The sequence below is a fragment of the Chlamydotis macqueenii genome, chromosome 1 (assembly GCF_036417535.1).
Source record: "Chlamydotis macqueenii isolate bChlMac1 chromosome 1, bChlMac1.mat, whole genome shotgun sequence".
NCBI lineage: Eukaryota > Metazoa > Chordata > Aves > Otidiformes > Otididae > Chlamydotis > Chlamydotis macqueenii.
The window spans coordinates 614,516-635,426 of NC_141556.1; the positions used below are offsets into that span (position 1 = coordinate 614,516).

The 20,911-nt window shown below is 57.4% G+C and overlaps 1 protein-coding gene across 2 annotated transcripts in view; it reads left to right on the forward strand.

Moving 5' to 3' along the window:
- SHANK3 (SH3 and multiple ankyrin repeat domains 3) overlaps nt 1-20,911 on the forward strand; it is a 330,415-nt gene that overhangs the window by 213,610 nt on the left and 95,894 nt on the right. For both annotated transcript variants that reach the window (XM_086743634.1, XM_086743643.1), the window contains exon 15: nt 17,924-17,999. In XM_086743634.1, the coding sequence (XP_086599760.1) occupies nt 17,924-17,999 (76 nt within the window). The remainder of the gene's footprint in view (nt 1-17,923; nt 18,000-20,911) is intronic.

Below are 20,911 nucleotides of genomic sequence, written 5' to 3' on the forward strand. Positions count from 1 at the left end.
GACTTCCACTGAGAAGGTTCTGCCTTCGTCCCTCTCCTGCTGCTTTGGAGCTCTGCTCTGGAGCCGTTTTGGTGGGCAGGGGCTGTTTGTCCTTTTGTGGTGCCAAATAAAAAAGAGAACAGACCAGTCGATGTGGTTTGTAAGCCCTTCCTGCGTCTAGGAGTCCATGTTTGCTGGGTGCTTTCTTGGAGGATGTGACGTGTTTAGGTTAAATTGAGGTTGTGTAGTGAAATGTGAGACACAGATGGTGCTTAGACACTGAAGCTGGAGCAGAGGTGTGAGCGTTTTCCTCCAGTTGTCCATACTGTTCAGTTGTTGGCATGTCCCCCGGAGTGGTTTTGGCTTTTCCTGACTCTTGCTTTTCCAGACAAAGCTTGGGCACAGTTTTCAGGTATGGATTGTTGTCAGAAGGCCGTTTGGATAAGGCCGTGATGTTTGTGCACAGAAGAAAGTTGAGCTGTGTGAACGTGATGTTGCCACTTCTCACTAGGATCTTCTGAGTTCCAGTGTAGCCCAACAGCTGACTGGGCTGCGCACTGGTGGGCAGGTTTTGGCCTGACCGTGCTTTGTCGGGGAACAAAGCCACATCAGACTTGTGGACGTCTCCAGCCGTGTTTGTTGGTAGCAGAAAGGAGCAGGGTGGCATGGCGGGTACCTGACTCCACTCGTGTTGGAACAGATTGGAGATGACTGTGACAAGGACGAGAGCAGCTCAGGAGATTCATTGTGATCTTCATTGAAATTCAGAGAGCGCAACTTTCAGGGTTGACATTTTGGAGATGGTATTAGGATGTTCCTTTAACCTGCGTGTGTTGTCGTCCTTTGAGGGAAAAGGCCACGAGCTGCATACTGATCTACCTGAACGAGCCAGGTTCTTCTCTAAGGGTGCCCCGGGCCGGCACTCCCTCCCAGGTCCGGTTCGTAGGCGCTGCAGAGCTGGTGGACGCTGAAGGAAGATGCCCTGTTGCCCACTTCTGTTACAGGCCCCAAGGCAGAAGCTGAAGTTTCTCACTTTCCCGTGAGGGTCTCCCGTCTGTGGAACTAAAGTCCTTTGGGGGCTAAACAGAGTTTCCTTGGTAAATAACTCAAACTCTCTGTACGTTCTAGTTTATTTCTTGTGGCCCTACCGAGTCAGAGATCTCTGCTTTTGCCTGTCTTCCCGTGGAGATACTGCTGCTTGTGTTCTACTGTATTCTGCTTAAAGTGGTGTGACGTTTCTGTCGGATTTGGGGAACTGCAGAGGTGCTGTGCAATGTCACCAGGGGACGTGACAGGTACCATGGGTGGGTAGCACTGGTGCAAGCACCTGAGAAACTGCAGGTCCATCTTCAAGTGAGGTAGGAAGATGGTCCTCACAGTGTGACTGCATGAGGGCTCTCGCTAAAATGAAACAGAAGAGGTTGGTTGTCAGTGACCGTCCAGCCCGTCTGCCTCCCGTTCTCCTTCCTGGCCTCAGCACGTCCCCAGGGCCATGCGGTTGAGGGTTTAGAGAGCGCCAGGTCACTGAGCGCAAGCTGCCTGATGGGCATTGTTGTCGAGGGGAGGAGGCGCGTGCCCCCGTAGCTTGCGCTGCAGCTAGAGCCCTTTGCCAGGCGGAGGCGAGCGGTGGCTGCCGGTGCGGTGAGTCACCAGCTGTTCAGCTCTGGAAGTGTTCAGAGAAGGGACTTGGCCCAAGCGTCTGGTCCTTCAGAAATCAAAATGGCTTTAAACCAAGAAATGAGGGGGGTTGGTTTAGATAGGCTGCTCTCTGCGTTGCTGCTTTTGGTACAAGAGGAGGAAAATCAGGTAGACGTTGACGTATCTTTGCCTGAAGGAACAGGAGAGGAGGCGGGCGGACGTGGACGGCGGAAAGCAGCAGCAAAGCAGGCAGAGGCTCTGAGGAGAGGCGGCTTCTCTGCCGGTGGACTTGGTGGTGGCCGGTAGGGTACGGCTGAGGTGTTTGGAACACAAACGCCAACTCCTGAGTGCGGAGGGGAAGGAGCTGAGCCAGTGGTTTGGTCAGTCCCACACTGCCGTGGGTGAGAACGGGCCAGGCGTGTCTGTGCTTTCGGGAGAGGCAGAGGTGAGGGTAGCGCTGGGGTAGGAGGTGCGTGCGATGCATGGGCTGTGCAGAAACGGAGACAGGACGGAATCGTGTACCTTACATTGCTTTGGCAAACGGTGGTGTGAGATATCCTGGTAATAAGGGTAGAGTCTACATTTTCATAGTTGGTAAAGAAGAAAAGTGCAGTAAAATAAATGGAATTTACTGTCTTAATCTTAACTGAGTTAAAATGGAGGTGAAATTTTTAGTGACTGCTTTAAGTCAAAGCTACAAAAACCTGCCCTAACATACATTCCTGGCAAAAGAGAAGTCTTGCGGGTCGGGAATCCAGATGTGATTGTCTCTAGGCTCTCCAAGAACAGAGACTAGGATTTATCTGCAGAAAAAAAAATCTGTATCAAGGGCATCTGAAATCCTAAATGTAAGATGCAACTTGCCAAAAACTTGGCTGAGCTGGGCCTTGAGAATGTTAAGAGGAGTAGCAGTGGATTCTTCAGCCGTGCCAGTAAAAGAGTCAGGAAGGAGATGTGGAGCCATTGGGCAAGGAGAATGAGATAAGATCAGAGCCGGTTCGATAAAGGTTTGCATCTGCCAGCACAGCTTCCTGGCAAACGGGCGCGGTGTTGGACGGACAGGCTACGGCAGCGCTGGTGCCCGGCTGGGGAGGGCAGTGTCGGGGCGCTGAGGGCACCAGTGTGTCCTGCTGTCCCTCACCAGCTTCACCTGGGGTCTCCTCCCACACCACTGGCCCCAGGAGCTCTGCTGAAGCTGCGGCTTGTGGTCCCTATGGGTCGGAGGAGCCCTGGTCTCCAGTTCAGTCGTAGTCGTGCCCGTGGCTGGCCATGGACCGTTCCTCTTGAAGGACGAGCGAGATGGGGGAGGATGGGAGGAGGGGCAGGACGGGACGGTGTTTGTCCGGGGAGGTGTTTGTGCTGAAGGAGACTGACTGACTGCGTTGGCTGAGGAAATGCCGTTGTTCCAGCTTGCTTGGATTTCAGTGTCATGTGGGAAATCGTTGGTAAAGTTGGAGGAAATGTTGGGGAGCACTGGAAATTCGTCATCTCTCGCTAGCTGATTAACGATTTCACGTATTAAATGCTTTTGCTGATAGCTGTGGCTAGAAGAAAACTGAAACATGCTACTGATGTTTCCTTGTGGTGTCTTGCGAGGCGAGAACATTCTACCCAGCGCTGGATGAGCTGGCGTAACAAACGGGACGGATTCAGCAGGGTAAAATGCAGGATCTTGCACTTCTCACTGGTCATGTGCTAACATTTTACTTCTTGAAACAAGAGGAGGCGTGTTAGTGGGTCGGGAGACGACTGTAGCGCCGTGTGTCTGCGGCCGCGAGCTGGGATGTCCCGTACGAGGCGTTGCCGGTAGGTGGGGGGCGTTGGTGCTACGGCAGCAGGAGCTGGCGGCGTCTGATCCGGAGCTGATTGTCCTTCTGATCGCTGTCCGCAGGAAGCTGGATTCGCGTTAGCCTTGTTCTCCTTGTGTGCACACGCTTGCTGTTGAGAGCTGTGCTGCTCCGATGGGAGAAGTTAAAAATGTGGGCAGCCCACATGTGCTCGGTGAGAAGCTGAAGCTGAGATCCCTTCTTGGACGGGAATTAGTGGCTCGTAGGGCTGGGAGGCCGTACGTGCTGGCATAACTCTGCAATACTAACGCCAATCTGCACGCGCGCATCTCGGTAATGCCGTTAGGGAGCAGTTGCAATACATTTAAATATGAGTATGAATTTTTCAAGACCTAGTTTGTCGGTTGTTGGACAACTCTCTGCTGAGGCCGGCCCTGGAGCGCCTGCGCCTCTGCTTTGAGCGCAGCTCGTTCCTGCTTTGGGCTCGGTGCAGAGTCCTCCTGACGCTGGTCCAGGGACACGTCGGGAGAAGGACCTGCAGCTTTGGTTAAAATTGCAGAGGAACGTTTGGTAAGTGCAGTTAAGATGTTTGGGACGGGTTGCAGGCACTGCTAAACGTGCATTTACTTCTTGTACCTTGAAATCTGGCAGTGCTGTGGCAGTGGCAGCGCCCAGGTCGGGCGCTCTCACCCTGAGCTGTCGCGTCTCCCCTGATCCTCGCTCCCTTGCGCGTTTCAAAATCACCTCTTGCAGCAGGTCCTGACCGGCTCTCCCGCCGGATTTCCGTGGTGGAACTGACCTCGCCTGCCGTGCAGAGCTCGCTGACCTCTCGGGCGGCGACTCCCAGGAATTAAATGCCAAGGTTGGGTGTCCGCAGCAGGACATGCGGGATGCTCCGGTGCGTGTTTGCGAGCTGGCTGTTGTCACGGTAACTCGTCCATGGGCTGGGAGGTGAGGATGGAGCTCCCAGGATAAGGTGAGGATCCCCGAGCACTGCAAGCCTGGAGGAAATCCAGGCTGCTGGGTGTCACCTTGCTACGATTTGCCCCTCTCAAGTTGTGTTTGTTTGGAGAGGTGCTGGTCCGTCTCCTGCAGGACACGTCCTGTGCTGTTCATCTGCTGCCGCCTGCAAACCTGCCGCTGTGGAGAGAAATGTGGGGAAGCTCTTCGCAAACCTGGCCAGGCTGCAACTGAACCGCTGGGCCGAAGTACGGGGTTTGCATGCGGCTGCGTCCCCACCGCTCGGGGATGCGCGGCTGTCTCCTCAGCTCTGAAGCAGCCGAGGCCTGGGATGCCCCGGCAGCGCCTCGGTTCAGGCGGTTACAGGGCCAGGCTGGGTGTGCTGCAGGCACGCCGGCTCTCCGGGGTCGGCTTCTCGAAGGATGGGCAGGTCTTCGGCACTGCGAGACGGGCGGGCGCTGGCACCGGCTGCGGGAGTCTGGGACCGACCAAGAGCTGCGGCTGGTCCTGGGTGCGCGATAACCGTGGCACGAGCATATTCTGCGTCGGATCTTTTCCTTTTTGTCTTGCTTTGATCCCTGTGGAAGGCCGTGGGAGTCAGCGGTGTGCAGGGAACCGTCGGGTTTGCGCGGCACAGGGCTCTCCTCGCTGCTCCTTGGCTGCCCTTGCATTTGTCGTTGTTTTCCATCATCGTAGCGTCCGAATTACTGATACGTGAAACCATTGTAACCAGGCACCTGCTGGACTCAGTCTTTGGCATTTCTTCTTATTCTGAGAAAAGAAAAATCGTTTTAAGGGTGCAACACACCCCCCTCATATGACAGAGATGTATTTAGTTTTGCCGCCTCCTCCCGTCGTGGAAAGGCTTTCTGAAGAAACAATTAGGAGCTTGAACCACTTTTGATCAATAACTTATGTAAGAAATGTTTTGAAATTGGAATAACAGTCGCTGGGTACTTGAAGTTATTTCCAAGCCTGATAGTGAGAGGGCCTGGCTGGCTGGGCCTGTCCCCTCCCTGTGTCTCCTGGTGACCAGCGTGGACGTTGGAAGAGCAGATGGTGCAGCAACCAGATTTAAAAGAAATGACTGGCGTCGCAGTTTCTACATCATCCGTTCCTGTGTGGTGTGAGATCAGAGGTGTTTTGCAGCCTGGTACATCGGAGGCACCAGAGCAGGTCACCGCTGAGGAGGATGCAGTGTTGGTGTGCGTGCTTGGCCGCGTGTCCAGCGCCGGCCCGCCCTTGGAGAGAGCAGGGCTGTTTGTCCGGGCTGCCTGGGCTCGGGGCGCGAGGTTGCAGAAGCCGTTGGCTGCTGCTTTTGGTAGAGGGCACTGTTGTTCTTCGCTGATGCCAACCTCAGGTGATGCCCACGTGTGGGCTGCAGAGGAGGAGGATTGTGGAGGATTTGCGCACCGTGATGAAATACAGCTCTCGAATCTGCTGCAGCGAATTGATCGTCTCCCTCCTGGAGGTCTGCGCCGGCCTTTGGGGAGGCCGACTTGTTTTGTGGTGGTACCCATTTCAAAACGTCATCTCTGTGCATCCTGCATCTATTACCTGCTCCACCTTCTCTCTCGTTTTCTCGGTGCGTTACGGAGTCTGCCTCGGCTGACGGCGGTCCTCCTCCGGACAGCTCTACCCTGAAGCGGGACTGGGCTGGTGCTGAGCTAACGGGGGTAGGGCCTCATCCACGGGGAGCCTGGGTGTGTGTAGCGTGAAGGCGTGGAGCCGCAGTCCTGCACCGGAGCGGCTGTTGCTGTCCCCTGCCGCCGTCTGTAGGCGCTGGCTCTCGTTGGCTGTAGAGGTTCGCATGTAGCACCCAGCACCGTGTGACTTAACAATCATTGCTTTGACAAAAACTGCTTTTTGAGGAAAGACTACACAAGGAGAGGACGTACGGACAGCAGGAGATGGAAAAATTCAGTCAGCTGAACATCCCAGGGCTGGAAAGGAGCAGCCCTGGCTGAGCAGCGAGCGCTGAGTCTGAACACTGGCTTTTCTGAGCGGGTTTTTTGAGGGTACCTGTGTGGGGGCAAGGAGCTCCGAAGGAGGCATCTGCCCCGGAGCAGCAGGTTGGGAACCAGCGTGGCACAAGCCCAGCCTCAGGAGCTGGAGCAGCGTCCCGAGAGCCGCTGCGGGAAGGGAGATCCCTCTTCTACTTTTCCAGCTCTTCGCTGTGGCGTTGCGGAACAATCGGCAAGAAGATGGACGCGCGAACGCTCGGCTGCAGCTGTGCTGGGGAGCGGATCTGCACCTCGGCGCTGCGTGACGAGCTCGGGGTGTGCTTGGTGACAAGCTCGGAGGCGGCTCTCTCAGAGGGTAGCGAGTGACGGCTCGCACGTCAGGCACAGTGCAAGCACCGTACCGTGCCCTGCTGTGACTCCCTGCCTTTCACCTGCTGCCTCTGAGCTCGGTCCCCCACTTCACTCCGTGCAGCCAGCGGTGCTGGGGAAGGGCTGCAGTGAGAACCGAGCTGGAACCCTGCCTGGCCTGCTGGCCACCGAGTCCTCGTGCGTGACCCAGCACTCAGTGCTTGGACTTTGCCCAGGTAGACAGGCAACCCGAAGAAATCCCCGAGCTTGGGACGGGAGGAGCAAGGGAAGCAGAGGAGCAGCAGCGTGGAATGACCAGCATGGATTTGGGTGGACAAATCGTGCCTGGCGTGCCGGGTGGCCCTCTGCACTGGGACGGCTGGCTCTGTGCGCGAGGAGGGGCCGGTGGTGGATGTACACCTCGGTTTCTATCAAAGCCCTTGACACCATCTCCTGTGCTGTCCTTGCAGCCGTTCACTTCCGCACGAGGAGTGGTGGGAAGAGTAGGTCTGCAGCCTGGAGCAGCTTCCTCGTTAACAGTTGGCACTCGAGCGACCTGATCTGGTTGGAGATGTCCCTGCTCACTGCAGGGGGCTGGACTGGGTGGGCTTTAAACGTCCCTCCCAACCCAAACCCTTCTGCAAAGCGCTTTTATTGCGGTCTCTTGGCTGGAGAGAGATAACTCTTCCCATTTGGCCACTCGTAAGGTGCCAGTTCCCAGGCAGAATGGGAAGTCAGAATTTCCTCACAGCAGCTAGAAGGCGCGTGCTGAGCGCGCTGCGGCTGCCCGCATTCCCGGCTGGCGCCACGCGTGCGGCTCGTGAACGCACGGGAGCGTGCGCCGGGACGGCTGAAGCCCTGGTGGCAGCAGAGCTGCAGACTGCGGCGTGGTGAGTGACACGGCCAGCCATGGAAAGCATGCAAATGAAACCATCTTCCAGGAGCTGGGATCACCTCTCCTCTCCCCTGCGAGTGCGCCGTGGGCCTGCCAAGCAGAGCCGCGTTCCCTCCGACGCGCATCGCTCGTCGTGCGCAAGCTGGGAGCTGGTCCGCTGGCCACTTCCGTACCCCGTTTAACAACCCTTTGGACTTCTCGTTCACTGTTCTGACTGCCTTCCCAGCCTGGTCCTGTCTCCGCTACCTTGCTGCTGTGTCAGCCTTCCTCTCCGGCTGTGCTGCTCCTGACATTTGTCCCCTTGTTCCTCGGAACTCTCTTCTGTCTCAATTAATCTGCTGCTTCGCTGGCAGCTTCCTCTGGAGTGCAGAGTAGAGGTCAGTGTTACGGATGTCCCACGGTGCTGCTATGGTTTTAAAGCTGGTATCTGTTAGATTGGCTGGTTTTCCCCCTTCTCAAGTGGGAACTTAAAAGTTTTGACACTGGATTCTGTCTAGGTTCACTTTTCCTTAACGTTTCCGATAACAGAACACTTCAGGCTGTTTTGACCGCCGAGCAACAAAACCGTACGTGTATCGCCACGTACCACGTAGTTTAGTGGTTGGGTTTCACAGAATCCCAGAAGGGTTTGGGTGGGAAGGGAGCGTTACAGCCCACCCAGCCCAACCCCCTGCCAGGAGCAGGGACATCTCCAACCAGATCAGGTTGCTCACAGCCCCGGCCAACCTGGCCTGGAATGTTTCCAGGGATGGGGCATCCACCGCCTCTCTGGGCAGCCTGGGGCACTGCTCCACCACCCTCACAGTGAAGAATTTCTTCCTGATACCTGATCTAAGCCTCCCCTCTTCCAGTGCAGAGCCGTTAAGGTTTAGGTACTACAGACGTTCTGGACATGAGCTGAACGTCCAGGTTCCTGAGAGCGATGGGTGTGAGAGCACGGAAGTGAAGCAGGGGGTACCCAGGAGCGGTACCCAGGTACCAAGCACCGAGATCTCCCGTGCGAGTTCCGTATGAACCTCTTACGACGCCTTGTCGCTCTTGGCCCCGTGTCTCACGCTGGGGCTGTACTCTCAGGAGCAAGGATGTGGTTGCCTTAAAGCGCTCTCAGGCTGACGTTTGGGCTGTTCAGAGTGCAAGGGAATCTGAAGAACACAAAAAGCGCTTGCTTGGAGTGCTTTCTCCTGGGGTAAGTTGTTTGGGTCTGTAAAAGAAAAAAAAAAAAAAAAGACTTTAGCATTACTTAATTAAAAAAAAACCCAACATCATAGCTACTTGGCCTCCTGCAGGAAGAATCTGGAGTCAGCAGAACAGTTTTATTGACGTTACGGAGCAGAAGGAACAAGCGGCTCCCTGGAACAAGGATTGGCGCGGCTGCCTGTGGGAGCCTGGGAGGAGAGGAGGTGCTGGCTGGGGCTGGAGGTGGAGTCATTCTGAATTCTGCATCCCTTGTTGCAGCAGGGCAGGGCACTGCTCTGCACGGGGTGGCTCGGGGTTACCTGGTTCCAGACCCTTTTAAAGCAGCCGGTCCCCTTCACCGCCGCCTGAGCGCCCGGCCGCGAGCGGGCTGGCTCCAGCTCTGTACGTTTTCCGCCGCTCTGGTGATGCGGTGTAAGATGACGTCGTCAGCGTGCTCTCATCGTTTCTGTTTAAGGGCAATTATGTTTTGTCCATTTCTGGCACTGTGTTGGGTGGTAGCTCAAACGGTGAGTTAGAATTTCTGTCCTTTCTAGAGCAACTCTCGTTATTGGTTGCCAGCATCTCCTGGCGCTCCTTGTGCTGTGTCCCATTGTTTGGCAGCTCAACAGTCTTAACAGAAAGGGATGCAAGTCCTTTCCATGGCTCGTTCCTCGCTTTTCTCAGTTCACTTTTTCATTTCTTATCTTCTGGAGCTGTCAGTGTTTGTCCGGCTGCTGGGTGGCTGGTGAATGATAGAGGCCTTGCTCTTAACCGGGTGCCCGTCCTCGGAGCCGGCCGGCTGGTCGGAATGCCGACACGCGTGTGTGTGAAAACAGCCCCGGAGTTTGCTCCAGGAAGCTCTGTGGCTCAGGCAGCTCAAGTTCCGGTTAGAGGGGTCCCAGTCTGGAGGCCCTCGGAAGCGGCTGCCTTGCCGTTACCGGCACAGGGTGCCCGGGCAGCGCGGGGGCTCGTGTCCGGGCCGCGTGTCTCTCTTGTCACAGACAAGCACCACTGCCGGGGTGCAAAGACCAATAAGTCTGTTTGTTGGGTTTTTTTTTTATATTGCAAATTAGTGACTTAGAATAAAGCAATATTTTTTTGACTCCTCATTTTGAAACCATTTTTGGGGGAAGTCCACTAGATGTCCTACAAGTCTTTGAAGTGGTCAACCAGCAGTGGGACGAGGATTGATCTGGTGTGCCAGGGCTTTCAAAAAGCTGGTAAGCAGGCTGTCCCAAGGCTGCTTTTGTTTAAAAAACTGGCTGAAAGCTAAGGGGCAGAGGATAGAAATAAGCAGGCAGGTTCTACAGCAGATGGAGACTGCCCGTGGTGGGCCACAGGACTTCCCAGGTGAGGAGAGACCCAGTTCCCGCAGAGCGTGCAGCTGTGGCTGTCGTTGCCGTGGGTGGTGCAGATCGAAGGCTCCAGAGGGAGGTCGGGCAGATCCACAGAGGTCGTGTTCCTTGGGTTTGGTGGAGCAGTGGCTCTGGTACCCCTGCTGCTGTGGGGGAGAGATGGAGCCTGTTCCGGCGTCAGCACTGACCGCTGCTGATTGCCAGTACGTACAGCCTCCCGAAACCGTCCTCCCGAAAGGTCTTTCCCCGGCCCCTTCCCGTCTGGGAAGTCATTTAAGTCACCGTGGAGAACGAGAGCGTCCCAGTCTCTGGTGCCAACCCAGCTCTCCTTCTGCAGCAGAGGTGTGAGGTTTGAGGATGAGCAGGCAGAGGCACAGGTAATCCTCCCCAGACTCGCTGCGGTTCCTGCAGCACTTGCAGCATCACCACCCTCGGTGGCCCGGCAGGTGCCCGTATCTCCAGAATCTCCGTTCTCCGTAGCTGGCCCCAAGCTCAGGTTGGTTGTGCTGTCAGCGGGTTTCCTGGCTTGGCCGTTAACTTTTGCAGGGGGACAAATCTCAGTTCCCAGCTTCCCCTCTTTGCTGTTGGTGACCCCCGCTCTTGGCTGGGCGTTGGGCAGCAGCCTTCAAAGAGCAGCTTGTCGCAGAGGCGCGACTCCCTCCTGGGAGGCCTGCTCCCCGTTGTCTGTGGGGAGTACTGAAGTCGTTTCAGGGCCTCGTCAGCAGGATGGCAGGTCGCTTGCATCTTTGTGTGCTCTGAGCAGTGTGAACAGACGTGCTCTTGGATGTCTGTCGCCATACAGCTTCTGTGGAAATGACCCGCTCCGTCAGCGAGGGGATAACAGACCCTGCCTTGGCCGTCTGGCACATTCCTGCCCCTGCCAAAGCCTGCGCCGCTAAGAATAGACCTAGTGCCAGCGTCGAAGAACGAACTTGAGTTCCCATTGTGTAGCTCGCTTTGGCTCTGATGGTCCTGGCCACTACTTGAAGGTCTAGTTAAGCTAAGCCTTTAGGTCAGGACCAGGAAAATGAGATGCTGCGGGCAGAAGAGCATTCTCCGGAGACATTCCTATGTTTTTGTTTCGCCAGATGACCAGGCGCTCTTCGTTTGTAAGGTACGCCATCCTTTGCATCCTGTGTTGTGTCCTCTGGAGGGTCCCTTCTGCCATGTGCCTCAGTGAAGAGCCTTGCTCTGTCTTCTCAACATCTCCAACCAGATCAGGTTGCTCAGAGCCCCAGCCAACCTGGCCTGGAACGTTTCCAGGGACGGGGCACCCACCGCCTCTCTGGGCAACCTGGGACAGTGCTCCACCACCCTCACAGTGAAGAATTTCTTCCTAATACCTGATCTAAGCCTCCCCTCTTCCAGTTTAAAGCCATTACCCCATGTCCTGTCACAACCGGCCCTTATCAAAAGTCTCTCTCCGTCTTTCCTGTAGGCCCCTTTAGGTACTGGAAGGCTGCTATAAGGTCTCCCCGGAGTCTTCTCTTTTCCAGGCTGAAAAAACCCAACTCTTTGTCCTCCAGCCCCCTGATCATCTGCATGGCCTCCTCTGGACCCTCTCCACCAGCTCCATGTCCTTCTGCTGTTGGGGGCTCCAGAGCTGGACGCAGCGCTGCAGGGGGGTCTCACCAGAGCGGGGCAGAGGGGCAGAATCCCCTCCCTCGCCCGCTGCCCGCGCTGCTGGGGGTGCAGCCCAGGGTGCCGTTGGTTTCTGGGCTGCCAGCGCCCGTTGCCGGCTCACGTTGAGCTTCTCGCCCACCAGCACCCCCAGTCCTTCTCCTCAGGGCTGCTCTCCATCCATTCATCTTCCAGCCTGGATTTGTGCTGGGATTGCCATGACCCAGGTGCAGGACCTTGCACTTGGCCTGGTTGAACTCCATGAGGTTGGCACGGGCCCACCTCTCCAGCCTGTCCAGGTCCCTCTGGATGGATCCCTCCCCTCCAGCGCGTGGACCGCACCACACAGCTTGGTGCCGTCGATGAACTTGCTGAGGGTACGCTTGATGCCTGGGTGGCACTTCTGGAAATAGGTTTGTTGCAGAAACGTGGATAAATCCATGTGGAACAGCTGTGGAGACCTTCTGCTGAGCAGAACCCCCTCAGGCCCTGCTCCGCTGCACGGGTTGGCTCAGTGGTGGCTTTAACGATCTCCCCACTGCTCTCGGGCTGTAGCCTGGCCGCCAAGTCCCCGCGAGAGGCCACGCAGAGGTGCTGCTCTCTGACTCACAGGTAGGCTTTCCTTTCATTTGCATTTTTTCGGTTACAGATAGCTGAAAGCTCTAACAATCACAACTGTATTGCAAGTACAACTCATAAGCTGAGGGCGAGAGGGACCGATGCGGTCATCTCCTCCGCGCGTTTGTGTAATGCAGGCCACGGTCCCACCAAATGTGTCACATCTTGTGTGGAAGTCGTTGTATGAAGCTAAGGATGGCACAGCAAGGCTTCTGGGAGCGTTCACTCTCAGACAAGTTGTGTTTGAGCTTCACAGGAGAAGAACCAGTCACGAGGAGAGCATTGGTTAACCATTCTGCATAGAATACGGCAGCACCCCAAATCGCTGCGCAATGCCAGTTCGTGCCGGCGGCGCTGCGAGAGGGGAAGGTCATGCTTCACGGGCTGCCGTGCTTGCTTGCGTGTCAGGTGAGGGTCACAGCTGCGGCAGGCAGAGCCCCTGCGCGGAGGGGACGCTGCTGGCCCGCGGGCGCTGGCCAGTGGTCGCCACAGCTGGTGGGAGAGGTGACAGGCTCCATGTCTTACCTGCCCCGGCTCTGTGCGGAGGAGCATCGGGCTCCTCTGGTCTCAGGCACTGAACGTCCCTCGCCCTCTCAGCGCCGCTCAGCATCTCTCCTGCAATAATTCCCTTTCTCTTCGTCAGCGGCGCTGGGCAGACTGGCTGCCTGGCGCAGAGCCCGGCAGGGTCTTTAATTGTGGTGGCATCTGCTGGCCAGCCTGCTCCCAGTCAGGCGCTCTGGAGCGCGGAGTGGGACCCGTGCATGTGATCCGTCATGGGCACCGGCGCTCCCTCTGCCCGTGCCGGGGTGGGAGCAGGGCCGGGGGCGCTGCAGCCCCTCGCTGGCTCCAGGGCTGAGGCGCTGCTGCTGGGACATGCCGTGGCACCGCAGCTCCCTGCCAAAGCCCTCTCCAGCTCCTGCCCGCCGTCCTGGCGCTGGCTGAACCCGCGGAGCAGCACGGCTCTCCCTTGGCACTGGGAACTGCGGCAGCCGGGCTCGCGGTCCAGCCGCTGCGAGGGGGTGAGACCACCCACCGCTCGTCTTCACCGGGAGCATCGGCTGGATGTGGTGTCCCTTCCAGGGTGACGAGGCTGGATGTGGTGTCCCTTCCAGGGTGACGAGGCGGTTCAAAAGCGATGAGTCAGCACTCCCATACCGAGAGAGCGCGTCTGCGTGCCTCCGCCATGGGTGTGCTGGCTCAGGAAGTGTCCGCGCACTCGAGAAGGTGCCGATACGGACCCCAGCCTTCTCTGCTCCTGAGACCGCATCGCCTCTGACTTGCACGTTGCTGCTTTTGGTTGGCGTTTCAGCATAGAAGATGGAATCTGTTTTAAAGTCCTTCTTGACTAGCGCTAAGTCTGACTGGTAGCCCCCTTCCTCAATTCCTGGTCAGCCTGACGGCCCTGGGGTTTGCTGTGACCTTCACCTCTCGGTGGTTTGGTGTCGCTCTGGGTGGGAACCGTAACGGCCTTGCTGCTGCATCGAATGATTAAAGGGGTCAGGGGACTTGTCATTTTTATCAGGGGGCATGTTGTGGTGCGGGAGCAGCTGGTCAAAAATAGATGGGGAAAGAGAAAGGAGAAAGGTGTATTTTCATGTTCCAAAAGAGTTATTTTTTTCTATTTGCAACCCAGTGTCAGTGCCTGAGAGATGAGAGGATGGGGACAATCCGGGTGCTGGAGATGGGGACAATCCGGGTGCTGGAGATGGGGACAATCCAGGTGCCAGAGATGGGGACAATCCGGGTGCCGGAGGGAACAGCACCCAAGCTTCTTGTCAGCCCGCTCTGTCCCGTCAGTTTGCATGAGAGCTGCTTCTCTCCCAGACCCTTTTCTGTGGCACCTCCAGACTGCCCTGGGCCGCCCGGGGGGCGTTAGTATTCCTGTGTTTTTATCTGGTGTATTAGGCAGACTTGCCTAGGAGGAATTACTTCTTAAAATGTTACAAAGCGCTTTACGGGCAGCGTGCAGAGCAGCCCGCGTGCAGCCTGCACCCGTCTGTGCGCTCCTCCTGGGTTCCAGGCCGCGGTTCCAGCGGTCTCTGTTCCCTGCTCCTGGTTTCCAGGCCGTAGTTCCAGCGTTCCAGCTCCCGTTTCCCCGCTCGTGCCTGTCCTTTCGGCTGCGTGGGCTGGATGAGCCCCGCCGGGCTGCCCTGGTGTCCTCTTGCTCCCTCTCCTCTAAATATAGAGCCTCCCCCTCCACACCTCTCTCCCTGCGCTTCGCTCCTCTCCATCCATCAGCTGGGTCCCGGTGCCTCCGTGACGGCTCCATTAAACACGCGCTCGGCAGCGGCTATATTTAGGAGCCAGGAAGAGAACGAGCCTTTGGGCTGTGGACAGCCCATAAATCCAGCTCCCAGCGCCACATCTCGGATCTTTTATCCGGAATGAAGTCGATAGGGGTGTTACAGATGAGGCACTCGTGTCCGAGGAGGAGGAGGAGAAGGGACAGGAGCGCAGGCGCGTGGGGCCGGGGCAGCAGGGCTTCCCAAAGGCAGGGGAGAGGCGAGGGGGGAGGCGGGGGCGCCTGTCCCAACAGCGTCGCTCCCTCCCGGGCTACAAGGGGCCTGTGGGTGGCTCTCGCTGAAGAGCGTCTTTGCGTGCTGTGAGGCGGCGAGGCTGGGTGCGCTCACCGTGCTCCCTGTCGCCGTTGTGAGCTGCTCGGGCGGCGCCGTGCCGGCGTCTCCGCAGGAGCCCTCCTGCCTTCCCCTGCCACATCCCCTGCACGTTTTTCACACATCCGTGTCGAGGTGTGAGGAGTCGTGGGTGCCAGCTTGGTCACAGGCGCCACGCACGAGCCTTGCCCAGGTGTTCCAGGTCTGCTTTGGGCCTCTGCTGCGTTTCCTCGTCGCTCAGCGGGAACGTTGCGGATCCCCGCTGCCTGGCCGTGCTGGTGGTGTGCTCGTGCCTCTGCCAGCGAGATTAACTCCTCGGTTCTTTGAGACAGTTCTTCCCAGGACCGCAGGGACGGGGCTCGGTGGACGACCACCTCAGCGGAAGATTCACAGGGAGCCCTCAGCCCCCCGCGCGCCGTCAGCCTCCTCCAGGAGATCTCCCTCCGGATTAGGTAAACGCGTGGGGCAGCGCAGAGCTGGACGAGCGCGCTGGGTCCCCAGGGTCCCGCACCGTGGTGTCCCCTGAATGCTCCTCCGCGGCGGCACCGCGAGGGCTGGGCCGCGCCTCCCCGCACCCGGCGTGCGGGCTCCTCGCCCTCGCTGTCTGCGTGGGGTTACTGTGCACTCGCTGCGTGGGGGGATGGCCTGAGCACCCGCGTCACTCTCGATGGTGCTGCGCGTCCCGTGCTGTGGGGTCTCACCGCGTTCGTCACCTGCCCCTCGGTAAAAGCGGCGTTTGGAGGCCGCGGCCCCTGTACACGTGTGTGCACTTGTGAATTGTTTACCCACGCACTCGGCTGGTATGCTGTGTGCCCTGGACAGCACCTGCACGCATACAAACTGAAACAGTGTGCAAGAAAGAGGGAATAAACACTGTTTAAAAAATATTCTAAAATTTTATTAATGGTTCAAAAACTTCTCTCCCTGCACCCCACTTTGGAGACGGCTGCCGCAGCAGGGAGAGCCAGAACCGCAGAGCGCAGGGTGTTGTTCTGGGGGACCAAGCGCCAGCGTGCCAGGGCTGTTCTGCAGCTTTTCTGAGGAAGAAAGGAAAAAACTTTTTTTTTTTTTAAAAAAAAAGAAGCAGTGCAGTAGCATAAACGAGTGCTGTATTTGGTGATTTTATTTCTGGACGTTGGTGAAGTTAGTTGTTCTCTCAGCCTTGCCAGCCAGCGTTGTGTTTTGCGTGTGGAGTGGAGCTGCGTGCGGAGGGCAGGGCTCCCCAGGAGCCGGCGCCCGGGCTGAACCCCGTTCCCTGTGCCCCAGGCAGGGGCACCTCGCGATGGGACAGGCTGCGTTTGGGCTGAACCCCGTTCCCTGTGCCCCGGGCAGGGGCACCTTGGGATGGGAGAGGCTGCACCGAGTCCCAGGCAGCGGGGGCAGCCGGTGTCTGCGAGGGAGGGGTGAGAGGCAGGGCAGCGTGGGGGACGCGGTGGCTGTCGGCTGTCCCCGGCGCGGGACGCTGGCGCTGTGGCTGCCGTGGCAGCAGGTCTCTCTGCCGACAGTGATGGTTTTGTGTGGTTGTGAGACCAGGATGAAAGGTCTGGGAAGTGCATCCTGTCCTGAGCTTAAAACAAGCTCGTTGGATTGCCGGCGCTGTGATAACGGCACCAACCGCCCCTCTGCGTTCACAGCCCCTTCCCCCGGGCTGCGGCCCTTCTGAATTCCAGCGTGGGTGAAAGCCAATGTTTATTTTGTGGTGTTACTGCTTTGGGTGCAGTTTATGTCCCTGCTGCAGAAAGGTGAGTCTCATCTCTGCTCTTCACTTCCTCTCTTACTTATCCCCGTAGTCGTTCCTGTCCCACTGCCCCGTTAGCACGCTTCGGGACCTGCTGGGTTCAGACCAGCCCGACAGCCTGCCCGGTGTCCTCACCAGCCGTGCCGCGAGCGGCACCCGGCGCTTCACGAGGAGGAGCTGGCCAGGCAGAGGAGTGGCGTCACCTGACTGCCTGGAGTCCCACCGCCCGCTGTGGCCGTGGATGGGTTGGTTCGGTGTGACGTATTTGGCCCGATCGGCGCAAGGACTTTCTGCAGTCAGCCTTGCAGGCTAACCCTGGGTCCCGCAGTAGATGCGGTTTTGGTAGCGTGATGCAAATTCCTTCTGCGCTAGGAGAACGGTAACTGGAAATGTCCGGCTGCAGTTCTTTTCCATCTCCCTGTCGTGTCTCCTCCTAAGCAGTGAGCTGCAGACCGTAGTTTGGGCGTCTGCAGCGCCATCTCTGTCCCTTCCGTCAGCATCCGGCGGCCTGGCAGGCCTGGCATCCCTTCTCGTTGGCTTCGCAGGCCGGGCTGGCAGCTCCCCCGGGTTTTTCACACCCCTGTGGCAGGCGAGTGGGCTCCTGGGTTGTTGCAGCCTCAAGGGCAGATATGGCCCAACGCGTGCGGCCTGGAGGGGCTGCTGCCCGGGCTTTGGCCAGGGCGCTGCTGGGGACGGTGCCGGGGTTCACAGGCGAGTGGTGGCAGACGTCTGCCTGGGTTCCCCGCTTTCCTTCCTCGCAGCTCCTGTGCGCCTGGGGAGCTGGGTGGCCACCCGGTGAGAAGGAAGGCACACCGGGGCTGTAAGCGTCTTCTGTGGGGCGCGCGTCCCTCTGCGCACGAGGGTGATGTGGCCGGGCAGAACAAGGGGAAGGAATCTGGCCGCTGCCCTGGGACACGGAGGTGCGCTGCCCTGCCGGCGCTGGTTCCTCTCTCTGGCTCTGCTTCGGAGTCTGGGTGCAGTCTGATGCCTTGCTGTGGTTCAGAAGTTTAAGTTTGAGATCCGGCGCCCACAGAAGCTGTTTGTGTGCGTGTGGGGCTGCACACGCGCGTGCATGGCACTGGTCACGTTGAACGGGTCTGCACACAGGTTATTGTTCGTTAATAAACGCTTGCATGAAAGCAGGGCTCACTTTGTGTACACGTAAGGGAGGCAGGGACGACGGAGAAGCGTTCTTTGACTGTCAGCTTTGTGATGTGTCTCTTTTTCTTGTAGAAACCAGAGAAGACCGAACAAAGCGTCTCTTCCGACATTATACTGTGGGCTCTTATGACAATTTCACCTCTCACAGGTAAGAATCAGCACCTTTGCTTTGTGAGCGTGAGGCGACTCATTTCCATGGAAAAAGTTCTCCCTTCCCTGACAGAGCTGTATGCGTTGGTTTGATTTCGTGGGAAGCGGCGTTTCTGGTTGGTTTGGTCAATTCGGTTACGGTCTGAACTGTGAGCCCCAGGTGAGGCTTAGGTGGACAGCACATTGAAGCTGCAGGGCAGTCTGGCTCGTAGCTCAGTTGAGGAACAAACGTTCTGGAGATGCTTGGTGTGCTCCGGGAACTGAAGAACATGCGTTGGGTGCAGATGCAGCTATAGCTTTGCGCTGGAGAGGGAGAGGAGGGTGCTGTTGTGCAGGGGATGGCACGGAGACAGCTGTCACTCCAGCCTGTCACCAGCACCAAGCATCCGGCCCGCACCGCAGGGGATCACCAGGGCTGCTCCGGTACAGGGCAGCTGGGGGTAACCGCCTCGCCGCGGAGCCCGACCGCCGGGAGGGTGCTCAGACTCTGTACGGGGTCAGTCGTGAGAGCAGGGGTGATGTTGCTGGTTTGTGCTTGGCCTGAGCGCCTCTGGCCGTGGACACGTTCGCGGGAGGCTGGGCTGGGAACGGGTCTGCCGACTGGGTTCAGGAGCGCACGGTGGGCACTGGGGTTCGCGTTTGAGGGGTGAATGCGGGGTCACTGTGGGACGTGGGCTCTGCTTGCAGCCAGGCGTTAGTGCTCCAAAAACCTGCTGGTCATTGAAGTAACTGGGCGGGCATTGCTGCCGTGGAGCGAGGGGAGCAAGCTGCGGGAATTGTTACATGGACACTTGGTTATCCCGGAGTCCGAGCTTACCAGCAAGGCGCGACTGCTTGCCTTTGCCGGACTTCTCCCAGATCTGCCTGTGGGTCCGAGCGCTTTGTACTCGCTGATGTGTGGAACTTGTTTGATTGTCAGAAATCTTCTGACACGCTTCTTCAGGGCTGTTCATATCCTTAACTCAGCGAGGGGTGAAAGAGGAAGCGCTGCTAATGACTCAGAAAAGAGTGAATTAAAACAGAGGGGGAAAGGGGGCCGTTTCCACCGTGGCCAAATGCTACGGGGAGCCGCAGGAGGTCTGTGCTGGAGTCACTGGTTGCCCTTGGTCTGAAAGGGCAGGAGATCGGTCAAAGTTTGCAGATGAGTCAAAACTGCATTCCTTAAGCGAAAGAAGAGTAGGTGGATGGGATTGCATCCGGCTGGATTGATAAACGGCGTGGTAGTAAAATAAACTTATTTTGGCACATGTAAGATAGCGCACAGCAGAATAAACGCTGTGAGGTAGTCTTGCTTATTAAAAATTTTCATCTCTTCATAATCGGTTAGGAATAAAGCTTTGAGATCACAGTGGAAGCAGCTTTAGCACTGAGGCATTCAGAAAAACAGACAGAAGAGCAGGTCAGAAATACAACTAAAGCAGCTGGGGGGAGGTCACTGGTGACACTGGGCACTGGGTGGTCACACAGCAGCTGAACACCAGCACGGAAACCAAGAAGTGATGCGTATGGGAAAAACCAGCAGTGGTATTCAGTGTTCAGTGAAGGTGCTGGACTGACTGCTGCTTAGGAGCAAGATTTGAAGCTTAATTTAATTCCAGTCCAAACCTGCAAAAAAAAAAACAACCAAACCCTGAATTTTTGGAATTGTTACAAAAGGAAAAAAGAACCAAAAGGAAAACATAATTAATAGCTGTGTATAAATCTGTTCTATACCCACGTCTTGAAACCTGTGTGCAGTTTTGGTCTCTCAGACTTAAAAAGTAATACTTGAAAAATTGGCAGGGCAAACGAACAGGCGCTCAAAGCTGAACCATCTTCTGTAAGAGGTGAGAGTAGATAGGCTGAACCTCTCAGCGTCGGAAAGCGGTGGTGAAGGAGAAGGGGTTGGTAGGAGTACGCACGTGTGACACAGAGAGGGTGAACCAGAGGGAGCTGGTCTCTGTCTCTTCCTGTGCGAGAACACGAGGTACTGAATCACAGAACCATGTCGGGTGGAAAAGGCCTTTCAGATGATTGAGAACCCAGCACTGCCAAGGCCACCACTGAACCACGTCCCTCAGTGCCACGTCTGCGCGTCTTGAAACAAGAACGTGGAAAGCGAGCAGAAGGAGGAGGTTCTCCAGTTGATGTACAGTTACCCTGTGCGACTCCTTGCGAAGTGACACACTGCGTGCTGAAAACTGACAGGGACTCAGAGAGCAGCAGGACAAATCCGAGGAAGAAGCGTCATTTGCAGGCTTCTGAGTATGAAGAGACCGGCCCCGACTCAGGGACTCACTCTTGACCCGGCAGTGGAGATCAGGCGCGCGTGGTGGGGAGGCGGCACTCTATTCCAGCGCTGCTCTTCTGTCCTCGTCGTGTTCCCTCTCCCAGCTGTCGCTGGGCCGTTGGGAGGACGGCTGGCCTGACCCGGCACGGCTGCTGCTGTGAGCTGTGGGTGAGGTAGGCTTTTCTCTGAAGCCCAAAGTGAGGTTTGCCAGCCCGTTTCAGGGCATGGCCGCCTCCTTGATACCCTCCGTGGCTGCTGAGGTGGCTCTGCGGTCAGGCACCTGGCCAACAGTGGTCTTATTCCTGGGCATCTGACCTTGAATGTCTGGAGAGCAGACTTTCACCTCTGCGTGGCAGAATCCCATGGGATACCGTCCTGGAGAGCTAGCTGATATTCCAGGACAGCCTCCTCCAAGCTCGGTACTGGCACAACCAGAGAAGCAGGAAATCGGGCAGGGTCAGCAGGCGGCCTGCGGGGATGCGAGGGAACTCGCGGCTAAACTGAGACGCAAGAGGGGAGGGTACAAGAGGTGGCAGCAGGGAGAGGTGACCCAGGACGGGTACAGAGACGCTGCCCAGGCCTGCAGCGTGGGCGCAGGAGAGCCAGAGCTCCCCTGAGGTTCAGTCTGGCACGGGATGTGG